Source organism: Macrotis lagotis, chromosome 4, assembly GCF_037893015.1.
Source record: "Macrotis lagotis isolate mMagLag1 chromosome 4, bilby.v1.9.chrom.fasta, whole genome shotgun sequence".
Classification (NCBI taxonomy): Eukaryota; Metazoa; Chordata; class Mammalia; order Peramelemorphia; family Peramelidae; genus Macrotis; species Macrotis lagotis.
Genome location: NC_133661.1, coordinates 62,484,482 through 62,506,696, shown reverse-complemented (window position 1 = coordinate 62,506,696; position 22,215 = coordinate 62,484,482). Strand labels below are relative to the sequence as shown.

Below are 22,215 nucleotides of genomic sequence, written 5' to 3'. Positions count from 1 at the left end.
ACATATATAACTTGACCAAGGTCACACAGTAAGTGTCTGAGGTTAGATTTGAACTCATGTCCTCCTGACTTCACTTCAGGCTAATGCTTTATCTATTGCACTATCTAATTGTCCATATGTGTGTGTGTGTGTGTGTATATATATATATATATATATATATATATATATATATATGTATATATTATTTATATTTCATTGGTATAGGAAAATTTCCTGTTTGAGGAGGTTTCCTTCTATCAGTTTGGCACCTTACCTGCATCTGATAGCCTTACAGAGGTGTTTAGAGTACAGAAAGATTTAGTGATTTGCACAGGATTACACAGATAGAAGCAGAGATGCAACTTGGATTGCCATTTTCCTCATAGTCTCAGAGGATGACTCAAATATAACAAGGTACCTCTCAGCAGAGAAAGAGAGAGATGTGCCAAGGGATAATAGGACTCCTAAGAAAATGAGGGGTAGGGGCGGCTAGGTGGCGCAGTGGATAAAGTGCTGGCGCTGGAGTCAGGAGTACCTGGGTTCAAATCTGACCTCAGACACTTAATAATTACCTAGCCATGTGGCCTTGGGCAAGCCACTTAACCCCATTTGCCTTGCAAAAAAACCTAAAAAAGAAAAAAAAAAAGAAAAAAAAAGAAAATGAGGGTAAATCTCTGTTCTCTCAGCTGCTCTGTTTGCTTCCTAGTCTTAGCCAAGAAGGCCACCTCTGTTTCTTAAAATTGCTATGCAAATGAATATACAGAAACAGAACTGATCATGAAGTTCATGACCATGTGAAAGTTCAAAGGTTGGAAGAGCTGGAACCCTAGCAGCATTGGTAGCAGTGTTCACAAGAACAGAAGCAGGTGATGTCATCATTTGATCAGAAGCCAAGGGAAACACAAGAATAAATTAGTTACCCCTTCCACACTGCAACTTTCCCCTCACAGTTTCACTATTGTAAGTTGATTTACAAAATTAAATACGAGTTTTTTGTTGAAAGCACATTAATACAACACATAACAGAAAAAGTTTAGAAATTCAGAAATGCATAAAATATCTGTTTAGTATTGTAAGATATTAACATATTTTATTTTTAATATCATAATAATTCAGACTTCTCTGGTGCAATGGGGAGAGCCAAAATTTTTATGTAGATATTTTTATAGATTGTGAGGGGAGGAAGTACCATGCCCCTCCCATCTCCCCATGTGTAAGGGAGCCATCTAAATCACCTGGAAAAAGACTGCTCCAGGACCCTGCCAGGGTTAGTTTTACATAAGGGGAAACTGCATGAGGATTCCACAAAGGAGTCAAAGAACTTTGTGTGGCCACTATCTGTGAAGTTCCCCTCTGTTTTATGTGTTGTCTTCCATATCTCATCACTTTTGAACATTTTTAGCTCACTCTCCCCAGGGACCTTCTATGTGAAAGAGGAGACGGAAGAATAAGCTTTCTTTTTCCTCCTTTCTTTCAGGGTGGAGATGTATCCTCCAAACCCATTTTGTTCAAAGAGAGCCGAATTACTTTTATTAGCTTATTGACTCTTATTTGCCTTTTCCCAACCTGACTGAAACAAAGGGAAATTTCATAATTTCAAATGATGTGCCATGTGTTTATAATAAATGCACATGTATATATGTGTGTATGTATGTATAAAATTACTTCACTTTGGAAGAAACATGAGCACAAATGATCTCTCCAGTTCACTTAGAACACATTATGCTATATAAATGCTTCCACTAAGATACACCTAATTTTCCATAGTTCTTGCTAATAAATCTCACAGGAAAACTACTATTTGATGGATCAGGAACTTGATTTCCATGAGTTTTTAGGGGAGCCCATTCTTTGTATTCATCCACATTTTGCTCATCTGATATAAATTATACTCATATCAGTTACCTTGGAGAAAAGTTGTCCCAAGTAATAAAACTGACTGCTATTTTTCAATTTCTGCTTTCCTTTCCCTCTTTTCCCACTTATCAGACATCAGATATTATTTATTTGCATCTACTGTGAATCAATCTCTGTCCAGTCTCTCCATAGTTTTGCTGAACTGTCATTCTCTATCCTTTCTCAAATTATTTTTAAATTTTCTTTTAGCTTAATATTCTTTGGATATATGAGGACAGTCCAGAAGACAGGGACCAGCACACTGTAGGTGCTACCTGACTGACATGAAGGTGACATAAAATAATAGATAGCAATACATATTAAAAAAAGAAGGAAATTTCAAAAATGCTTTGAGATCCACAGATGGCTAATATTCCATAAAAGCACAATCCTGTATTCTAAATGATCTAATGATCTCAAAGTCTCATAATAATATCTTCATAAGACCACCACTAATTGAGCCACTGGGGACTAAAACAAGGAGATCAAAAATGGATGTCTGGTCTGCTACAATCATCTAGAAAAAGCACTTTAAATGACATTAGTAAAACTGGGTGAGGAGTTATTTTCCTTTAAACAATATCAGAAAAAGAAGATATCATAATTACTTATTTCCTCTTTATATGTGAATGAAAATGACTTCCAGGGGCAGCCTCAGGTATGGAACTTCTGGCGAATTGTGCCAGTGAGTATTGAGTGTAAATTGGGCAGGTTAAATGAGATTATCTCTAAGGGTCCTATAGTTCTATGCTCAAAGTCCTATAATCTGGGAGATAATATGACTGGAAGAAATATCTTTATCCTAGAGGGAAATGCCACAATTTAATTGTGATTTCTTTGATTCTTGATGAACATAACTGTAGTTATCATGTAAGCATCTTCACCAAAAAGTAAGGGTTCTCTGAAATACTGACAAAGGTATTATTTCCTTCAACACACATCTAAAGTGCCACCTCATAGGACACCTTTCCTAATCCTCACAGCTCATAGAATTTCCCCAATTTACTCTTTGCTTTTATGTCTATCCTTATATATGTATACATTGTTCCCCCCCCCAAAAATGTAACCTTCTTGAAGGCATGGGCTATTTCATGCTTATTTATATATTCCTAATGCTAAATACAGTTCTGGTATACAAAAGGTGCTGAATAAATTCTTGTTGGTTTCCAGTATATGGGTAAGCCCTGTACAGCACTCTTCTAAGTATCATTTCATATTATGTTATACCACACAAGGAGAAGTTCTTGCCAGAAGCAATCTAAGGAAATTCATAAATGTATCTTCCTCCAGCTATATAAACTATCAAACATCTGTTAAATGACACCAACTGCTATGCAGCTCACTTTTTTGGTTTTTGTAGGAAATAGAATTATAAATGTATACTGACATCATATATCCTACAGATCATAGAATACCAGCAGGAAACCCAAAATGTGGTCAAGAGGGGCTAAATAGCAGTTTGCCCATGAAAACACAGCTGGCAGAGTGAGCTTTTTTCTGTGTGTGCAAATTGAAGGCCCACAGACCTTGCACAAGAATACCCATTGAACGCATGGTAAAGGAAAAGTTATCCCAAATGCTGAGTGATCAAAAACATCTGCCAGCATAAGGCAGGATAAGTCATTGAGAAATTATGAAATAACCCCCTTTGTTTCATTGGGTAGGGCAAAGGCAAACCCATATCGAGTATCTGAGAAAAACAATTTAGGTCTCTATGAACCAAACACATTTTAGGGATACATCTCTGTCCTAAGGGGGGAAAAAAGAAGAGAAAGGGAATAAAAATTATGAGAAACCATTTAGAAGAAGAAAGTGGGTAGTGAGAGGAAAAACCAAAGGATTGCAAAGGTCAGAGCAGAAAAGGAGAGAGAGAGAGAGAGAGAGAGAGAAAACAAAAAAAGAGGATGCTTAACATTCACTTTCCAAAGTCATTTCAAATCTCTGGCTTCCATCCAAGAGTATGACTTCTTCATTTGTTTTACTACCAGGCTGCTTAGGAATCCTTACCATCTTGACTGCAGGCTCCATAGAGTTTAATGACGTGGGGGTGGTTGACTTGTTTTAGCAAGTTAAATTCTGACAACAGGTCTTTGAGTTCACTTGGAGAGGCATTTTCTGAAAAGCATTGTTAAAAAATATTAAAAAATAAAAAAGGAAAAGCAATGTAAAAACAACAGGTTAAAAAACAGTCTCCTCTGGTCCTTCTCAATCCACCCTAAGCCTATTCTGGTTCACAAGCCCAAGATGCTAGCATGGTAACTTACTGAAGAGTCACATATTTGGTGGCTATCACCTTGATAGAGGAAATAGCCTTAATCTTGAGACAAACACAAAAATTACGAGGAGGATGGGAGGTGGGGACAAAATGATACAAAATAATATATTTTTTTAATTTTAAAAAATTGCCAAAGGGAGCTCTTCATTCCCCACTTTATCCCATATTGGCTGAGAAGGAAGCATTTATCTATAAAAAAAAATCAAGAGATTTTGACATTTTGAGCCTTGCATTTCTGTCACCCCAAGCCATCAAAGTGCAAAATTCCGCCATTGTTTTCTATATTGACTGCTGTTTGTCCCTGTCTTTGACAGAGATTTAGAGGTCTATAGACTGAAACCCAAAGGAAGAAGTTTCTCCAAGGTTCCTGCTACTCACGGGTTTTCAGGGAAAGGGAATTTTATGTCTTGGCTCTCTCCATGAAAGAGAGGTATGAGCTCATTTGCCACTTGAGGATTAGTCATTTGAAAGGTAAACAGTAATGGTGAGTAATTTTAATGTCTAAAATGTTGGAGTTATATGTTTAACAAGCACTCTTTTCTCATAATAAACATCCCTGTGATCATATTCATCTTAGCACAAATCATGCTGGGAAAATGAAAGGGAAGTTTCTCCTCTCCCACTCCTAAATTCATTTTTGGCAAGTACTGTATGCAGTCAGATGATGATTGAGAAAGTCAAGAACGGCAATCAACTATTAGCAAAAGTCCCTGTCCAGGAGTTGCCATAACTCCTTCAAAGATGACCTTATTTTAGACAAATCTTTATGATGCATTTATGATGGTGATTTCTCTATATGCCACAAAAATTCATTAACAGCTAGGCAATTACTGTAAGTGCCACATTAATTTATTAGATTTAAAATCTAGCTCTCCATATACCATCCAATCTCCCCAGCTGGCATCAATCCTGCCCTAGCTAATTGCAATAAAAATCAAACCTTAAATCACCTGGAATAAAGGACCGTTATTTTGTAACCATCCATTTGAATGCAGCCTCAATACTGTTTTATTGATGATGAAATCACTCCAAACTCTTGTAAATGTCTAAAGGTATTTAGCAAACTCATAAAGACAATGAACATTTCAGTTAAAATGTCACATAAGGGGTTATTTTTGTGTTGAAAATAAATTTCCCTTAATATGCCCTTCTAGAACCAGCTTTGCATGAGGAGTTTGCTTGCTGAGTACTCTTCAAACTACTGTAATTTTAATAATGAAGTAGTAATCAGATGCAAATTTTAGGTGTGTTGTTTCCTCTCTACCTCGATCAAATTATCTGAAACTTGGAGTCCTCCAGCAAATGAAAACTGCAGAGGGAGAAGTATAATAAGTATTCTTTTTAATATTTCCCCCTGGATCGAGAATTTTGGTTCTCACCACAGCCAATGTCATCTTGATAGCATTCCTGATCAATGGAATTTCTCAGTGTGGTGGAAGTCTCCTGATGGTTCTGTAATAAGAGGCCATCACCATCTGCTCCAAAAAGAGCTGTCTCTATAAATGACTAATTTTAACCAAGCATATTCTCCCTTTAGAAGGAGAAAAATAAAACTGGCCTCTGGAAGCATCTTGGTATTTCCTTGCATGACCTAAGCCCAGGCTAGTGGAAAGTATGGCTTACATCATCATGGCACTATCTGAATTCCCTCTAGTCAGGAAATGCTAGAATATAAATGGTCGTTGGGAAGAGCTGCTGAGGAATTGGCAAAAAGAAGTAGGCTCTGACTCCAAACTGTCCACACATCCAAATCTACCAGTCTGTTTATAGTCAGGGGTGGCTAATCAAAACCTTTAAAAGTGTATGAACAGGAAGATACCTTTCAACATTTTCACTGCCACAGTGGTGTAGCCAGCTTTCCCTTTGAGTCGGAAAGCTGTTGCCTTGACGACTTTTCCAAACTCTCCTTCTCCTAGAGTTTTTCCAAGAACCAAATTCTTCCGAGGAAATTCCCACTTTGGATCCTCCTAAGTTGGGAGGAAAGGAAAAGCAAGAGAAGGGAAGAAGGATATGGTGATGATGGGAAAATAAAAAGAAGCTTGGGAAATAACTACCAACAAAAAGTTTCAAAAATCTCAATGCCCATCATTGTCAAGAGAGTTGTAAATCATCGACCTAGCAGGCATGATTAAAACAAGAATCATTGGTGCCAAGTGGAATTTGGTGAGAGTCTGGGATCCAATATGAGGGGTACATACACAAAACCATTATAAGGGAATGTCACCTACGAACTGTGGAGCAAAACAAAGACCTCTCTTAAGGGAAGCTGAAACTTCCTTGGGGCAGCATCAGTTTGCTATATGATGAATGCATGCACAGGTTATAAAATGTCTCTTTCTTATCTTCAAAGACCTCAAGCTGTATTATCACTCTTGTTCTTTTGCCTATAGATTTTCCTGACTTCCCATAGAGATGTGGGGGAAAATTCATTTCTGTGTTAGAAAGTTATTAACAATTAACTCTCTGTTCTTTTAAGTAATCCTTGGTTAACCAATAGGCAAATGGAAGAGATTAATATTGCTGCATGGCTATTGGACAGAATGTACAGCATATCAATATTCCCCTTCACACACTTCTTAGCTATTTAATCCTTCAGAAAGTCATTTAATCTCTCTATCTGCTTCTCTTAATCTAGTAACCCAAGTTAAAGGGGGAAAAAAAGGAACCCAAGTTACTCTGGCAGAACCTATTTGTGATGAATCATCTTGGCACTCAGTGGTTACCACTTCCCTTTATAATTATCACAAACCACCCTTAGGAAATATGTTTTGGTAATGGTCAACTGAATCCAAGTCAAACTGTCTGCATTTTATTATGAAGACACTATTCTCTTCCTCTTGGAAAATCTGGACATCTATCAATTACAGTCATATTGAACAACTGTGAGTGCCTAGCATTTTCAAAGCTCATTAAAGCAGCTCAGCAGTTGTATCTGTTACCTCTTTCAGGACACATAGATAAAATTCATCAAGGTCTAGTGACTTAAATTCACTGATGATACATACGTGTTCTCTTACGATTTCCTTATTTTTGTAAGGTACTACACTTCCATTCAGTGAACACGTATTAAATGTCTTTTTTGCCAAGGGAGGAATGTGTATAGTAGACTAACCTTGAAAAACAGGCAAGATCTAAGGTTCAAGTAGTTTCTACAATACAAACTAGGCTCTAGAAGTTGGTGCAGATCATTAAACTTAACTCCTCAGAATCTCGGGCAACTATAAAACTTAATGTCAGAGAAGTACTGATGTGCATCAATGGAGGATATTTCCATAACAGACTTTCTAACACTGACATGGCATGTGTCATCATTTATCTGGACCTCTCTCCTGTCTGCCAAAACCCCAAAACCCCACTATTTACATATGTGTTTTGTTTCTGTCTCCACCAAAAACAAAACACCTACCATAAACATGTGTGCATACATGCACACCTCTCACATATGCTGTAACTAATCTATTATAAAATATAGATTATAAAATTATATAAAATACATAAATGTAAACACATATATGTGTGCATATGCTACACTTTTGATAATAGATACTTAATATCATTTACAACAATTATTTCTATTTATTATTTATGTCACCATGAACTAAGAGTTATTATTCTCTTTTTTTTTTTTTTTTTTTTTTTTTTTTACAGATGAGGAAACTTATTTGGCCAGTCATATGACTATCAGGCTTCAAAAGCCAGGTTAAATATGACATTCATGACTCCAAGCCCAATACTTTTCATAGGAAACCCTGTCTTCCCTCTACTGTTAAATTTTATTTGCTTCTGAAATCTTCTATCTCTGCCAAGCAGCTATCATTCTGTAGTGTTCAATCATCCAGTTTACACATAGTAAATATTCAGCAAAGGCTTGCTAAATTCAACTAAATATCCAGATTTTACTTTTACTCAAAGGAACAAGGATATACCTTTGCTCCTGCTGGGGGAATGTTCATTTACTTTACACAGATGATACTTATGCATTTTCCCTTCTAGTGCAAACCTGCTGCAAACTGTCAACTATTTTCTTTTCCTTAAGAAAAAAAAATAGGATTCATCATAGACAATCACTCCTCAGTTATGAAAAAGGTCAAATCATTGCTACCACAGGATAGTGGGAGATCTATAAAACACCCCCAAATTCCAAGTAAACACAGATTATGATGCCATAGAGGCACACCATTCGCCAAGTATTCCAGTCCCAGCCAACAAGGAGACAGTGTTGCAGTTGGCAAGGTGTCTCCAAAGACTGACCATCCCTTTGGAATTCAACAGGAAATACATCAAACTTGGGAGGCAGCCTGCAAACAACACCTCCATGTCAACAGGAACAAAGAAAACTCTTCCAGGACAGAAAAACGATTAGCTTGGTGGGCGGGGAACACACAAAGTGTTTCCAATTAGTCCTAAAATGGATCCTGAGCTCATGCCTAATATAGCTCTCTGTCATAAATTTTTATGATTCTAAATTTTTCTGTCTTTAAAAAAATTCTTACCACACATTTTAATGTTTTTTGGAACTGAAACATTCTCGGGCTAACCTTTAAATTTGAAAACAACCACTATCCATTTACACAACTTTCCCAGTAGGTATTTGACTCAGAAAAAATTAGCTTGCAGATCAAGGTACTGCACTAATACCAAATTTCTCCTGGAATTCATATTTTTACTGGACAGACTCAAATCAGTCTGAAGCTTAAAATGGGGATAGAGACCACGGCAAAGGAGTTAGGAAGGCTGAGAGTGGGCAAAAGGCAAGGCCAATGAATCTGGATACTAAGAGGTGCAGGAGACCTCTAGGGCTGTCTAACAAATGCAGGCTCCTTGTAGCACTGGACACAACACCCTATATTAAAACTTGCAACAAAACTTTTTCACTGATTTCTAAAGCTTATGAGACTGACTCAGATCCATTGATGCCTCAGCTCTACCTTCATGCCTCAGTGTTTATGATTGAGGCCAAAAAAACAGCAGAGGGGAAGTTCTAAGCAACTCAGAAGAGACATAAAAATAATCCCTCACATTCATATAACATTTTTAAATTTTCAAAGCATTTCTACATGAAGGGGCAGTATAGTAGTATCATATAAAACTGTGTTGGACCTGGAATTAGGAATGCCTGTCTCAGACACTAACTAAACCATGTTAATATGGGCAAGCAAATTCATCTTTTGTCAAAATCTCTTTACCTGTAAAATAGATATAATAATTCAGATAGCGTCTGCCTCACAGGGATTGCTATGAAGCTCCTATTTATTGTAGATTTTAAATCATTAAATATATGTCATTTATAATTGACAAATATTCTCTCATTAGAGCTCCACAATCACCCTGTGGAGTAGGCAAGGCTGGCATTATTATCTTCAGTGTACAGATTAGGAAGCTGGCAAAGAGAGGGTATCAGCTGCACTAATATCACATAGCTAATGAGTAGCAGAATGGGCATTAAAGACTTGGGCAAGTCATTTTGATTTCCTTGGCTTCAGTTTCCTCATCTGTCAAATGGAGATTCATATAGAGAAGGTCCATCTCTAAGGTCCCTCCCTTCTACCTCTAAATCAACCAATTCCCACCCTTGTGTTATTTTTACTTAAAGTTAGTGGGATTTCTGGGTTTCATCCTCTAGAACCACAGTCCCCTGCTGGTCCTATTCCCAGAAGTATTTCAGATTTTGGAGAAAACCCAGTATTTTAACTGAATATTTGCCTACTAGTCTTGCAAGCATCAGGGACTGATTTAATATTTGCATCTTTGTGGTAAATTTGTTTTCTTTTTTCCCAAGATTTCCCCAAGAAATTAACCAAAGAAAGATGGGAAGATGAGTACTGTCTGTACTATTCCTGTTTCTGAATAGCAATAACACTGAGGCAGGGGTGGAGGTGGCAGTGGTGACTGTGATGCAGACTTCCTGGCCGACTGCTCTGTTAAAGCCAAATTTTGCAGTTTCTCTGGAACAGATCTTGTTTAGCCCTAGATCATGGGGGTGTGCAACCAGAAGGCTGTTTTTGGAAGAACAGCTGAAGCTACATTGCCATAGCACTGGGATTTTCAGTTTAATATCCAACTCATTCTCTAAGCCTTATTCCAATAGGCAATAAACTGATATACATAGAGTCAGATTAAATTTTTTGGGAAGAAAAGTCAGAAGATCTATGTTCAAATTTGGATCTGCCACCTGAGGCAAAATACTCCCTTTCTTCATCTACAATAAATGATGAATAAAGTCCCTTCCAGAGCTGCTGTTTAGTACCATTAGGAGGCAATGTGACTTAGGAGGAAGGGTATTGGTTTTGGATTCCAAGGATGAAGGTTCAAATTAGAACAAATTACTTATCCTCAATCCTCTTTGAGCTTCAGTTTCCTCAACTATAAAATGTCAGTCATAGGCCAAATGGACTCTAAAGTCCCTTTGAGTTGTATAGATAAAACCCTATGAGGATTCCAATGGACTTCATTCTAGGAACTCCCAAGACAGACATACAAGATCAGAAAAGGGACAACCTGAGATATGATCAGGGTCCAAATGAGTAACTTTAAGTTTTCTTTCCCTCTACTTGAGTCCTACAACCTTGACCTCCTTAGTACCGACCAAACCACAAGCAAAGAAAACCTAACGCAGTACCAGAACCCACAGATCAGACATAGTCTCCCACTCTCTCTTTGTATGAAATCTTACAGGGATTTTGAGGGCATCCACGGAGACCTGGTTTTCCATGGAGTCCAGAGATGGTCGGCGAACATTGGAGGAAGAATAATTGATGGGGTAGGCCTGAGCAGGCCTCCTGAAGGTCATCTCTGCAGAGGCGATGGGTGGCTTGTGGGAGTTTTTGTGGTAGCGGCGGATGAAGTAGGAAGAGAGCAGCACCGAGAAAATGAAGGAAAAGAGGATAGCAACAGCAATGACCATCCTGCAGACTTCATCACAGAGTGGTTCTGTTGGCAAGGAAGGGCAAAGGAGTTTAATACTTCATTGCTCTGAGTTTTATACTACCTGTTGGCATGGATCTAGACTTTTGAGAGGCAGTGTGGTCTTTCAAATGGTATAGAATTTTCCTGTTGAATTAAGATGACCAATGTCAAAGACCCACTTTTGACTCACACTGTCTCTGTGACCCTGTGACTGCTGGGTGCTTGGAACAATCAGATATGTATAAATATTTATAAAACCTCAAGAGTGTTTTAATTTTCATTTCTCTAATCAATAATGATTTAGAGTATTTTTTTCATATGACTGAATTATGTTGATTTCTTCTCTATATGTAAAGGGGAATCTCACAAGGAAATATGAAGAATATGGAATATAATACCTATAAGACTTATAGAAAAGTGAATAATTTATGAATAAATAAGAGATAGTTAGGTGAGGGATAAAATGGATAATTTAAATTACATTAAAAAATTTTTTACAAATAAAACCAAAAAAGCCAAAATCAGAAGGAAAGCAGAAAATTGGGCTGGTTATTTTATAATTTCTCAGATAAAGGTTTCCTATCTCAAATATATAAAGAACTTTTCAAGTCGATAGGAATATGAGTCATTCCAAGATATTTAGATAAAAAGGAAAAAAGAAAAACCTCTTACATTCTAAAATATCTATAGTAACTTTGTATAAGGTTTGGAATAACTGAGTTTCCTCTCTGAGAACTTATTACAATGATAAAAATCACAGGTCTAGAAAAAACAAAAGGCAGGTTTATATAGTATAGATTTTAAAAGTACATTACAAATATCTTACGTGATGTGCCCAACAATTTTGCAAAGACCATACTTTTATGACCCTTTGCCCAATATTACAAATGAGGAAACCAAGGATTTAGAAGATTGAATAAGTCAGGCAAGTAGGTGGCACAGTGGGTACAGAATGGGCCCAGGAGTTGGACTTAAGTTCAAATCCAATCTCAGACACTTGATACTTATTAGCTATGTGACTTTGGATAAGTCATTTAACCTCATCGTCACACTAAAAAAAAAGTCAAACAAGTAGATAAAATGTCTGAGGTGAGATTTAAATTAACAAAAGAATCACTGTAGTATACTGGAATCAGCATAACACTGTAGGAAAATTCTTTCACTAACTAGTTGTGTGACTTTGGACATCTCACCTAACCACTGGGAATTTCTATTTTTTTACATAGAAAATGAAAGATTTGGACAACCTGATCTCTAAGCTCCTTTTTCATTCTAAAACTTATGCTGTCTCATTTCTCCCCCTCCTTTCTCCTTTCTTCTGACCTGGTTTGTATTCATTTTTCACATTACTACATTGAATTTCTTTGTATATGTTTGTGAAAGAGAGAGAGAGAGAGAGACAGAGAAAGAGAGACAGAGACAGAGAGAGAGAGACAGAGAAGAGAGAGAATGTATGTGTATATACAGGATATGGGAGTAGGGTGAGAGTCACACACACATATGCCATGGGTCATGAAATATTTTCCACAATGATAATGCAAAACTTAATAATAAAAAAAAAAAGGTTAGCTGGGGTGGAAAGTCAAGGAGGGTGAAGGAGAACATTCCTGAGCTGCTCAGTCAGTGATATCTAAAAGCCAGGAAAAAAAAATGGACATTGCAGAATGGAATTTTCCCTTCCTTCCCCCATTCCATTATTATTTTTTCCCAAGAAGGAAAACAAATGTCATTTGGGTGTCATTGTGGAAGCTTTGCTTATTTAGTGGCCCTAAGGGCTTAGAACATCACTCTAACAATAAAAGGGTTAGTCTGACCTGATCACAGCAAGAGGACCAGGGGGTCTGGTATCCATCTGTTAGAGAATATGGGTGCAGTGTTTTATTCACAGAATTTTGAGTTCTCTTCAATAGCCATGGGACCTAATTTTGGGACCTCACATTGTGCCAGGAAACTATTTTTATTCCAGCTTGGTTTCAAATTAAACCTTCATATAAGTCATATTTAGTCAATAATAACAAGAATTGGGTGATTAGCTTGGGTGATTCCTGCTTATTTGGTCTCCCTCCCTTTTAGGCCCTTTTCTACCTTAGTGCTCATGGCTGTCTTCTCTAGAAAGTAGTATCTGGAAGGTAGAAAAGTGAACTTCTCAGGTGTTGATGTCTTAGGAACATATCTGCAGTCTCATCTGTTTGGACATTCTTCTAAATACACTCTCTGTTCAGGTCAAATTCTCATTTAGGTGCTTCTCACCCACATGAGGCTCTCTCATCCAACAAGATCCAACCCAAAGTCCATGTCTTCCATGAGTCCTTCTTGCAAGGACTTCAACCGACCCTGATTTTTCTCTCTGATAAGCATTCACTACCTAAACTTGGAGCTGTACTAACATTGGTTAAATAATATGAAATCAGAATGATGTCATGGAAGTAGCAGACCAGAGATCTGAGTTCAAATTCCAGGCCAGCAGATATTTTAAAACCACCCAATTATAAACAAACAAGCTAAAGTGAAAATCTTCAAGCCTAAGCTGCCTGGGACCTAAAATGAGAATATGACCAACTTAATTTCATAGGGTCAAGGGGATTTCACTTCGTAAACTGTCAAGAACATTATAAACATGAATTGTGTATTGTTTATTGATCATTCAACTAAAATCATGCTGTAATAAAAACTTTTCCTAGGAACTTTTTCAGATCTCACATTAGGGACCTACAGTTATCGTGATGAAGATGTCAATTAGTAATTATTAAATGACTCCCATGTACTATCAAATGGACAAATGCTTTTTTTCTTTTAGTTTTTAGTTTTTTGTTTTTTAGTTTTTTTGAAAGGCCTTGGGGTTAAGTGGCTTGCCCAAGGCCACACAGCTAGATGATTATTAAGTGTCTGAGGCCACATTTGAACTCAGGTACTCCTGATTCCAGGGCCAGTGCTCTATCCACTGCACCACCTAGCTGCCCCTGGACAAATACTTTCTATCAGAGACAGAGACCCAGACCCCTGTCCCGGTATCTTGGTGAACATCAGCTTAATAAATATTTGTTGTGATACAAGTAAATGAAAAGCCATCCAATAAGAGGCTGTCAAACTTCTCTATCTCCCCTAGAAGAAATCACAGGCCCAGGGGAAGACAGAATGTGCTCAGTTACAAAAGTGAGAAAGCTAGGCAACAGGATGGCTTTCATATATACAAATGTATACTGAACAGCTGATATGGAAATCATTAATAAACATTTCAATCTGTTGTTTAGCCTAAATGCTTTGTCAGTTGCCTGCAGATTGGGACACCCCAAGGAGACTGAAGAGTCTTCCCTCCATGGTTATGCTGGCTACCAGTCATAATGAGGGCAACATTTACTTAATCCATGTGCTTTGTCTAGGCATAAAGGCCGAAGGGAGACCCCACCCCAGCACTGCGCTATTTATTCTAACCTTTATCATCATCAGGTTCACAGTAACACCTCTTTTTGTCTGGGAAGCAGTTGCAGACTCCATATCCGGCTTTGATTCCCCTCCATTCTCCTCTCTCATGACCACCAATAATGTCTCCCCCTAATCAGACACAGACACAAGAAAGGCAGATTGTCTCAGTCATGGGTGTGGAGTTATGCTCTTCCATTTCAGACACATAGGGAAGGGCTTTACTCAACAAAATTGGGGACAATTCACCAAAGGCAAAGTTGCCACTGCTGTATTTATAAAGAAGCTGAGCTACAGAGAGTTCCACAGGCATTTACTTCTAGATTTCATTATAATAGAAATGACCATCCCCATTTTGCAGAATAGTCCAACTGAGGCATAGAAGGAATGGAGCAGTTGAATCTAAAAAAAGGGATATAACCCTGGTCTTTGAGTTCTTAGATTATTTTTGACACCAGGAGACAGTTTTGGGGAAAGGGGCATGGGAAGGAAAAAAGAGACTCAAACCAGACAAGTCACATGAGATCTACATTCTTTTAAAGGTAGATCAGTTTATGAATTATTAAGATATTAACACAGGCATCCTGGATATTTGTAGTCATTAGCATCCTTCTATACCCCCTCACTGAAATTATCTATTAAGTAAATACACACACACACACACATATCATTCATATAGGTGGGTTCAAGAAAAGTCAGCAGGGTTCTATTCTGGGGGCAATGATCTGAAGGGGTTCCATACGTATGCAATCTTGAGGGCAGATATGAAGATCTCGACTTTCCACAGCATCACAGTTGCCATCAGGACATGTCTTGAGGCTTGGTGTGCAGGTCGAATAGTTCTTGGAAATACCTAGAAACAGAACAAATACCCTTGCATACCTCTATTTCATGGAATTATCCAGAATACTAGAATTTCAAGTAACCCCTATCACCTCCTTTTGGAGATAAAGAAGCAAAGTACAAAGAAAGACAGACAGACTTGTTTGAGCTAAAGAATAACAAAATCAGAGTGAGAAATTATGTTGCTTGTTGTCTAGTTCAGATGTTCCTCTAATGTCTCTATGGGCTAATTCGTAATTCTAACAGAGGGATTCATAACTACCATTTTGCTAGTAAATGAGCCCACATTTTCCTATCTTCTAGTTTGGTTCCTTCCAAAGAATCAAAGGGAAGAAAAATAAAGTAAAACGCTTCCCCTTTTATCTTCCTTTCTAAGGCCAAGATTCTAGTCAAGAGTTTTACTAAAGTGGAGAAAAATGTCATCCTAACCTCTTCTAATTTAAAAAATTCCACTGATGTCCCAATTTAAGTTCCAGTTTTCCTTGACCAAATAAAAACATTGAATTCTCCCTGTCTGTTCCTTCCAAAATCAGATCAATGTGGGAAAAAAAAAAACCCAATTATCTCTCTGCCCCCCCCACAGCATCTAATACAGTACTTAGACTATGCCAGATATTGAATAAATGTTCATTGGTTTACTGACTGTATTCACTAAACAATGAAAATAGTAGTGACAGCTTACCTTTGCCATCTCCCTGTCTCCATTGGCATGTGCCCATCAGGGAACCCAAGCCACCACATTCTTCACACTCCAAACGTCTCTTGTTCACAGCACATGAAATGGGACAGCCCTCCTCCTCAGGGAAAACTATGAGAATAGCGAAAGAGTAAAGCATGGTACTGATTATAAGACTCCAGTTAGCAATCTATCATTTGAGAGATTCCAGTGTCTCCCAGATGAAGAACCATGTCTGCCAAGCTTCCAAGAGATGAAACTCATAAACTGCAGGCCCACAAGAGTACATGTACAATAAATATTTTGAAGATACCAACAAGAACTGAGATTCTTTTATTTCTTTTTTATGGTTACATGTAAAAACAAGTTTTAACATTCATTAAGTGTCTGAGGTCAGCTTTAAACTCAGATACTCCTGACTCCAAGGCTGGTGCTCTAGCCACTGCACCACTAGCTGCCCCAAGAAAAGACATTTAAATAGGTATTGTGCTGTTTCCAATAATGAATCAAGGATTCCATCCATTCAATAGTTCAACTTGACACCATTATCTATTGTTAAATCTCATTATTCTTTTTCCTATTCTCTCTTGATCCTTGCCAAATATTAACATTGGATTTTTCCCATGTTCCGTCTCTCCTACCTCTACCCCTTAACTACTGAATGGAGCTAGAGAATGTCACACTACTGTTTGAACTAAAGCCATTACACATTTTCAGTTATCCATTGCTTATTGTATCCTCAGTGCTAAAAGTCAATCAAAGGATCACTAAGCTGGGAGAGAGCAGTAGCAGATAAGTGATGAACTTGGAAGATTGCAAGGGATGAACTTCTCTACCATTGGACTGGTGAATTTAGAGATTCCTCCCAACCTGATCCTCCATTCATTTCATCAAAGTGGATGTTTCAAACTCTCTTTTCTCAAACCTCCCACATCATCCTTCCCTTTCCACCCTTTCAATTGAGGTTTGTACCTTACATGAGGCTTCTAGACAAGGTCTCCCTCTTTTCTTCTCCTCCTCCCTCATAATTTCTTGATTCATTATTATCTCTTCTATTCTAGTCTGTGATAATGAGATGACCTTTCTGTTCAACTACTTGTGCTGTCTCCCTTCCCATCCTCTCCAGCAGACTGACCCATCATTCCCCAACTCTAATCTTCAGTCTCTCCTAGAAATACCCTCCTTCCCTGCTACTTACTAACACAGGTGTCTCCCATCCTTAAAAATACTTTCACTATATCTTACCATTCCTACTAGCAATCCTCACTAACAAAACTCTCCTCTCTGACAAACTGTTTAAGAAAGCTTTGATGCTTCTGTTTATTCTCTTAACTGTGTAATCTTGCTTTCAACATCTTCATTCAACTGAAAATGCTCTCTCTAATGTTATCAGTGATTTTCTATTTGCCCAGCAGTCTTTTACTTTTCTCTCAGTTCTCATCCTTCCCAACCTCCTTGCAGCCTTTGTCATTGTTGACCACTTTCTCCTGATGATCCTCTTAGTTCTACATCTCTCTGACTGCTCCTCAGTAGCTGTTGCTGGATTATTGTTGGGAACTGGTGTGTATGGGAACATTTTAAATTATCTTCACCTGGTGTCTTTGAACATCAGCGCCTTGTTGCACTAAGTACCATGGGAGTGGGAGTGGATTAGAGACTGGAAAGGTATTTAGGCACTGTTGTTTTGGTGAATAAGCAGAGCACTTGGAGATCTTGATGGAGTACTTGTTTCTAGCCCTTCCAACGTTCACCTGGGAAAGATAAGGGAGTCCAGAAGTGGGACTCTATATATGGTGTCCAACAGGGGCTAAACATATAGCACAAAGGCATGTTATCTGAGTAAAGTCCAGAAGAAGGACATGGCAGACACTAACAAGAGAACCAGGCGACATCCCAGAGTGGAGGACTCTGGAGAAAGTAACAAGTTGATTTGTTACTTAGGGGCCTGATTTTAAACAAAGAAGAACCAGCAAAAGTGAGAAAACAAGTAGTTAATACTAAAGAGTCAGCTGGAAGAATCTCCGAGGCAATGCCCCAGAGGATGAAGCTTCTTGCTCAGCAGGACTCGGGACCAGCGCCATGAACAGGGATGGAGAGAACCTGCTTGCTGTTCTTTTTGGCCGTGGCTGCCTACCTGACCACGCTGTGCGCTCTGGGTGAGACCAGGGCCCCTAGACCTATGAGGCTGCAGAAACCTCTCATCCCTGATGCAGACCCTGACGCCTATGATGAATACAGCGAGTTTCACTTAGCCTATAGTGGGGCACAACTTGGCAGTTGCTTGGGCAGCAGAGGACTGTGAATTGTGAGCGACTGTGTCACATGCTGTTGGGCAGTTTGTTATGGTGATGGTTACTGTTCACAAGGTGTGCCAACTCCAGGTTGTACTGGTGTTAGCCACTTAGGTGATTTCAAAGGTTCTCTCTCATTCTCTGCCCTTCCCACACTCTGTAGAGGGAGAGGGGAGGGAGAAGGAAAATCTTCCTTTTTTGCAACTTCAAAACTCAAGCTTATGTCTCGGATGCAATGCAGGTTTTGCTACAAGGACAAGACCCCTCCAAAAAACTTATTCTAGAAGTCGAGGGACCCTCATGCCTTCTTCCTGGCTTGGGGAGGAGGGGGGGGTTTCAATAGGTTATTGATTGGGAACCTTTGTGGTTCAACTAGTTAAAAGGAGAAGAAATTTTTTTTCTGGACTGGGAAATTTGAATTTTTTTCTTATGAAACTGGTGCCTATTACTTATTTCTGTTGATTGGTCTTAACTGGCTATGTGTATATGTGTGTATTTGAACATCTATAGGGCATTTTACATCTCCACTGGCCTGAAGAAGTGGGAGAATGTTTCTATATTTTGAGATCTGGTACTGGTCAAGGGTATCAACCTCAGCTTGGTAAATATGATACAAGAGAATTGTTTTCTGTTTGTGTCTAAACTCCGGTGTGTGTGTGTGTAATTCAGATATGAAATAGTTAAAGTTAAATGTTACTCCGTTTAGTTTGAATTTTGAATTTGATTGCTTTGAAAGACTTTTTGTTGGTAAAAGGGGGAAAAAAAAACTTTGTAATCTTTATAAGTTGGGGATAAAATGTATTTCAAGGAATTTGGGAATGTTGGGTTTTGTTAGATTGACATTTGTGTATACTATTTTTGAACTTTTGTTTACAAATTATGTGACATTCATTATGTAATAAAATCATTTCCAAAACAAGAAAGGGGATATGTTGGGAACCGTTGTGTATGGGAACACTGTAAATTATCTTCACCTGGTATCTGAACATCAGAGTCTTGTTCTACTAAATATCATGGGAGTGGATTAGAGACTGGAAAGTTATTTAGGCACTGTTAGAATAAATGGAGCACTTGGAGATCTTGATGAAGTACTTGTCTCCTTTGTCATCCTTGTCTCCTGCCCCTCCAATGCTCACTTGGGGAAAGGATAAGGGAATCTAGAACCTGGGACTCTACAGATTATCATCCATATCATGTCCACTAAATGTGGATGTACCCCAAACTTTGTCCTGAGCCCTCTTCCCCTTTCCCTCCACACTTTTTTAACTTGGTGATCCCAACAGGTTTTAACTCATCTCTATACAGATGACTCTCAAATCTATATAGAGTCCTAATCTCTCCTGAGTTCTAGTCCTTCATAGCCAATTGCTCTTAATCATTTTGTACTGGATATCCTGTCTCAAATTCATCATGTCAAACAGAACTCGTCACCTTTCCATTTTCAACCTTCTTTTGAACTTTCCTCCCTTGAACTTTTGAGCTGTCTTACCATTACCTGACATATCCAATAGACTGTCGAAAGTTCTTGTTGGTATCTTCAAAATATTTATTTGTACTCCTCTTTTCACTCTTGTATCCACCGTAATAGCTCATCAACTATTGCTTGAACTTTTGCAAATCTAATGTGTCCCTTGGAATAGCATCTCTTTCTACTCATACAAACCTCTATAGAATTCTCCTGATGTGTTGACCCTATTCAAATCCCAGTGGTTCCCTATTACCTCTATGATCAAATGCAAAGTCCTCGGGCATTTAGAGTCCCTCTCTTGGGGACTTTCTAAAGGCCCTTTCTTAACTTTACAATCTGCGTATAGTTTTAATTTCCATACTTCTATTGTGTATCCATACTCTCCCACCTGCTGTTAGTTACTCAGGCACGATATTCTTATTTTTTTCCTGTCCTGCCCTCAAGCTTAGAATGCCCTTCTGTCATACCCCTCCATCCCCTGGAATCCCAGGCTTTCCTTAAGACAACTCAAGTGCCAACCTCTACCAAAGTCCTCTTATCCCTTTCTCACCTCCTATTGCTAGCGTCTTTTCTTATATGGTGACCTTGTATTTGATTTTAATATATCTTATACATGCATAGATATTTATGTATCATGCCTCCCATCAGGATGTAAGTTCCTTAAAGAAAAGAACTCTATTGTTTATATCTTTGTAATCCCAGTATTTAGCATAGTATAGACTAACACATAAGTACTTAATGGATGGTTATTAAATGATTCAGTTGATAAATATTTTTGGTAGTCTATGTGTAGCTTATATATTTTGCTACCATATGCAAGGCATTGTAGATCATACAAAAGTCAATATAAACAACTGAGAATTTTGGTTCAAAATTGAAAAATCATGAAGATTACAGTAGAGTGGGATGCTGAAGATGGATTTTTAGAGTCTAATGGAGCAAACTACAAAGCAGCTGAGGAACTTAGGGAAATATAAATAATTACAATGCAATGGGGAATAAATGTCATGTGAGTGTGGCCTTGGGTAAGCCACTTAACCCCATTTGCCTTGCAAAAAAAACAAAAAAAAAATAAATTTCATGTGAATGGTATGGGTGAATGACTTAAAAAATAAAAGAAATTGAGAGTATAAGTCCCAGGAGTATACTTACAATTTCCTTCGACTGAGATAGTAAATGTTGTTTTAGACTGTTTCTTGCTCTGTTTGTCTGATGCAACCACCACATATTTCATTCCTGTGCATTCTGGCCTTTGCAATATAGAAGTATCATTCACAAACAGATTTCCTGTTGTACTTTCTGGGGTGGTGATAATGGCCAGAGCAGAGCAGTTGATACTAAGCGACTGTAGTTTGTAGGTAATATTTACTCCGTGGAACTCCTTGCAGTTTTCAATGCAAACTTTTCCGATCTAGGCTCAAGGAACAATTGAGAATATTACAAGTCTAGATAACATGGAACAATATGAAAAGTATGCTTAGCTGTTTATAAATAAAATTGCTTATAATTCATAAGTATAGCAAAAACTCAACACTCAACAGGTCAAAAAGTGCATATAGTATAACTTGCACAATCTAAAAATCATATTTAGAGTTATAAATGACCTTGAAGAGCTTTCAAGTTCATCTTCTTTATTTAGATTTTTCAATTGATGTATTTTGTTTGTTACTTCCTAATAGAGTTCTCCTTTCTCATGCTTTGTCACATAGAAAGAAAAAGATAAATAACTACCTATGACATCATATTCAATATTCTTCATCTATAGATTTCCCCATCCCTCTGAGGGAAAGCATGTTTTAATGTCTATTCTCTTAAGTCTAGATTGAATGTTACAGTTAATCAGTTTGTCCTTTGATGTTTTCATTTGAATTACTATTTTTATTGTATTATTATTATTTTGGGTTCTGTTTCTGGTCTCTATATCAGTTCACATAATTCTTCCCATATTGCACTGAATTTTCAAATCTGGCACAAGTGAATGAAGCATTGGCCTTGGAATCAGGGATGTGGGAGTTCAAAACCAGCCTTAGATACTTGACTTTTACTAGCTCTGTGACCTTGGCCAAGCCACTTAACCCTGACCACATCTCATCCAGGGCCATCTCCAGTCATCTTGATTCATATCTGGCTATTGGGCCCAGATGGTTCAAGAGGAAAAACTGAGGCTGGTTATTTAGCACAGCACTCCTTCAGTCAACTCCAATTTATGTACTTGTCATGGCATCATCTCCCCTGATATCATGGTCTTCTTTGAGAATGAAGGATAAAAATCAATTTCCTATAGTATAATAACATACCAATTCATTTTTAGGAGTCAGAGTTTTTATTTTTATCAGTCAAACTTATCAAATAAGCATCATGTGCTTACTGCAAGCATGATTTTACGCTCTATTCTTGGAGATATGATAGTCAAAAAAAATCTTACAGTCCTATGGCGGGGGTGGGTGGGGGGAAGAATTGA

General features: G+C 38.0%; 1 protein-coding gene across 1 annotated transcript in view; it reads right to left on the bottom strand.

Annotated features, from left to right (window-relative positions):
- RET (ret proto-oncogene) overlaps positions 1–22,215 on the bottom strand; it is a 175,516-nt gene that overhangs the window by 17,755 nt on the left and 135,546 nt on the right. Inside the window, 7 exon segments of the mRNA XM_074232971.1 lie at positions 3,883–3,990; positions 5,970–6,117; positions 10,824–11,080; positions 14,489–14,608; positions 15,219–15,329; positions 16,002–16,127; positions 20,907–21,165. Of these exon segments, the coding sequence (XP_074089072.1) occupies positions 3,883–3,990; positions 5,970–6,117; positions 10,824–11,080; positions 14,489–14,608; positions 15,219–15,329; positions 16,002–16,127; positions 20,907–21,165 (1,129 nt within the window).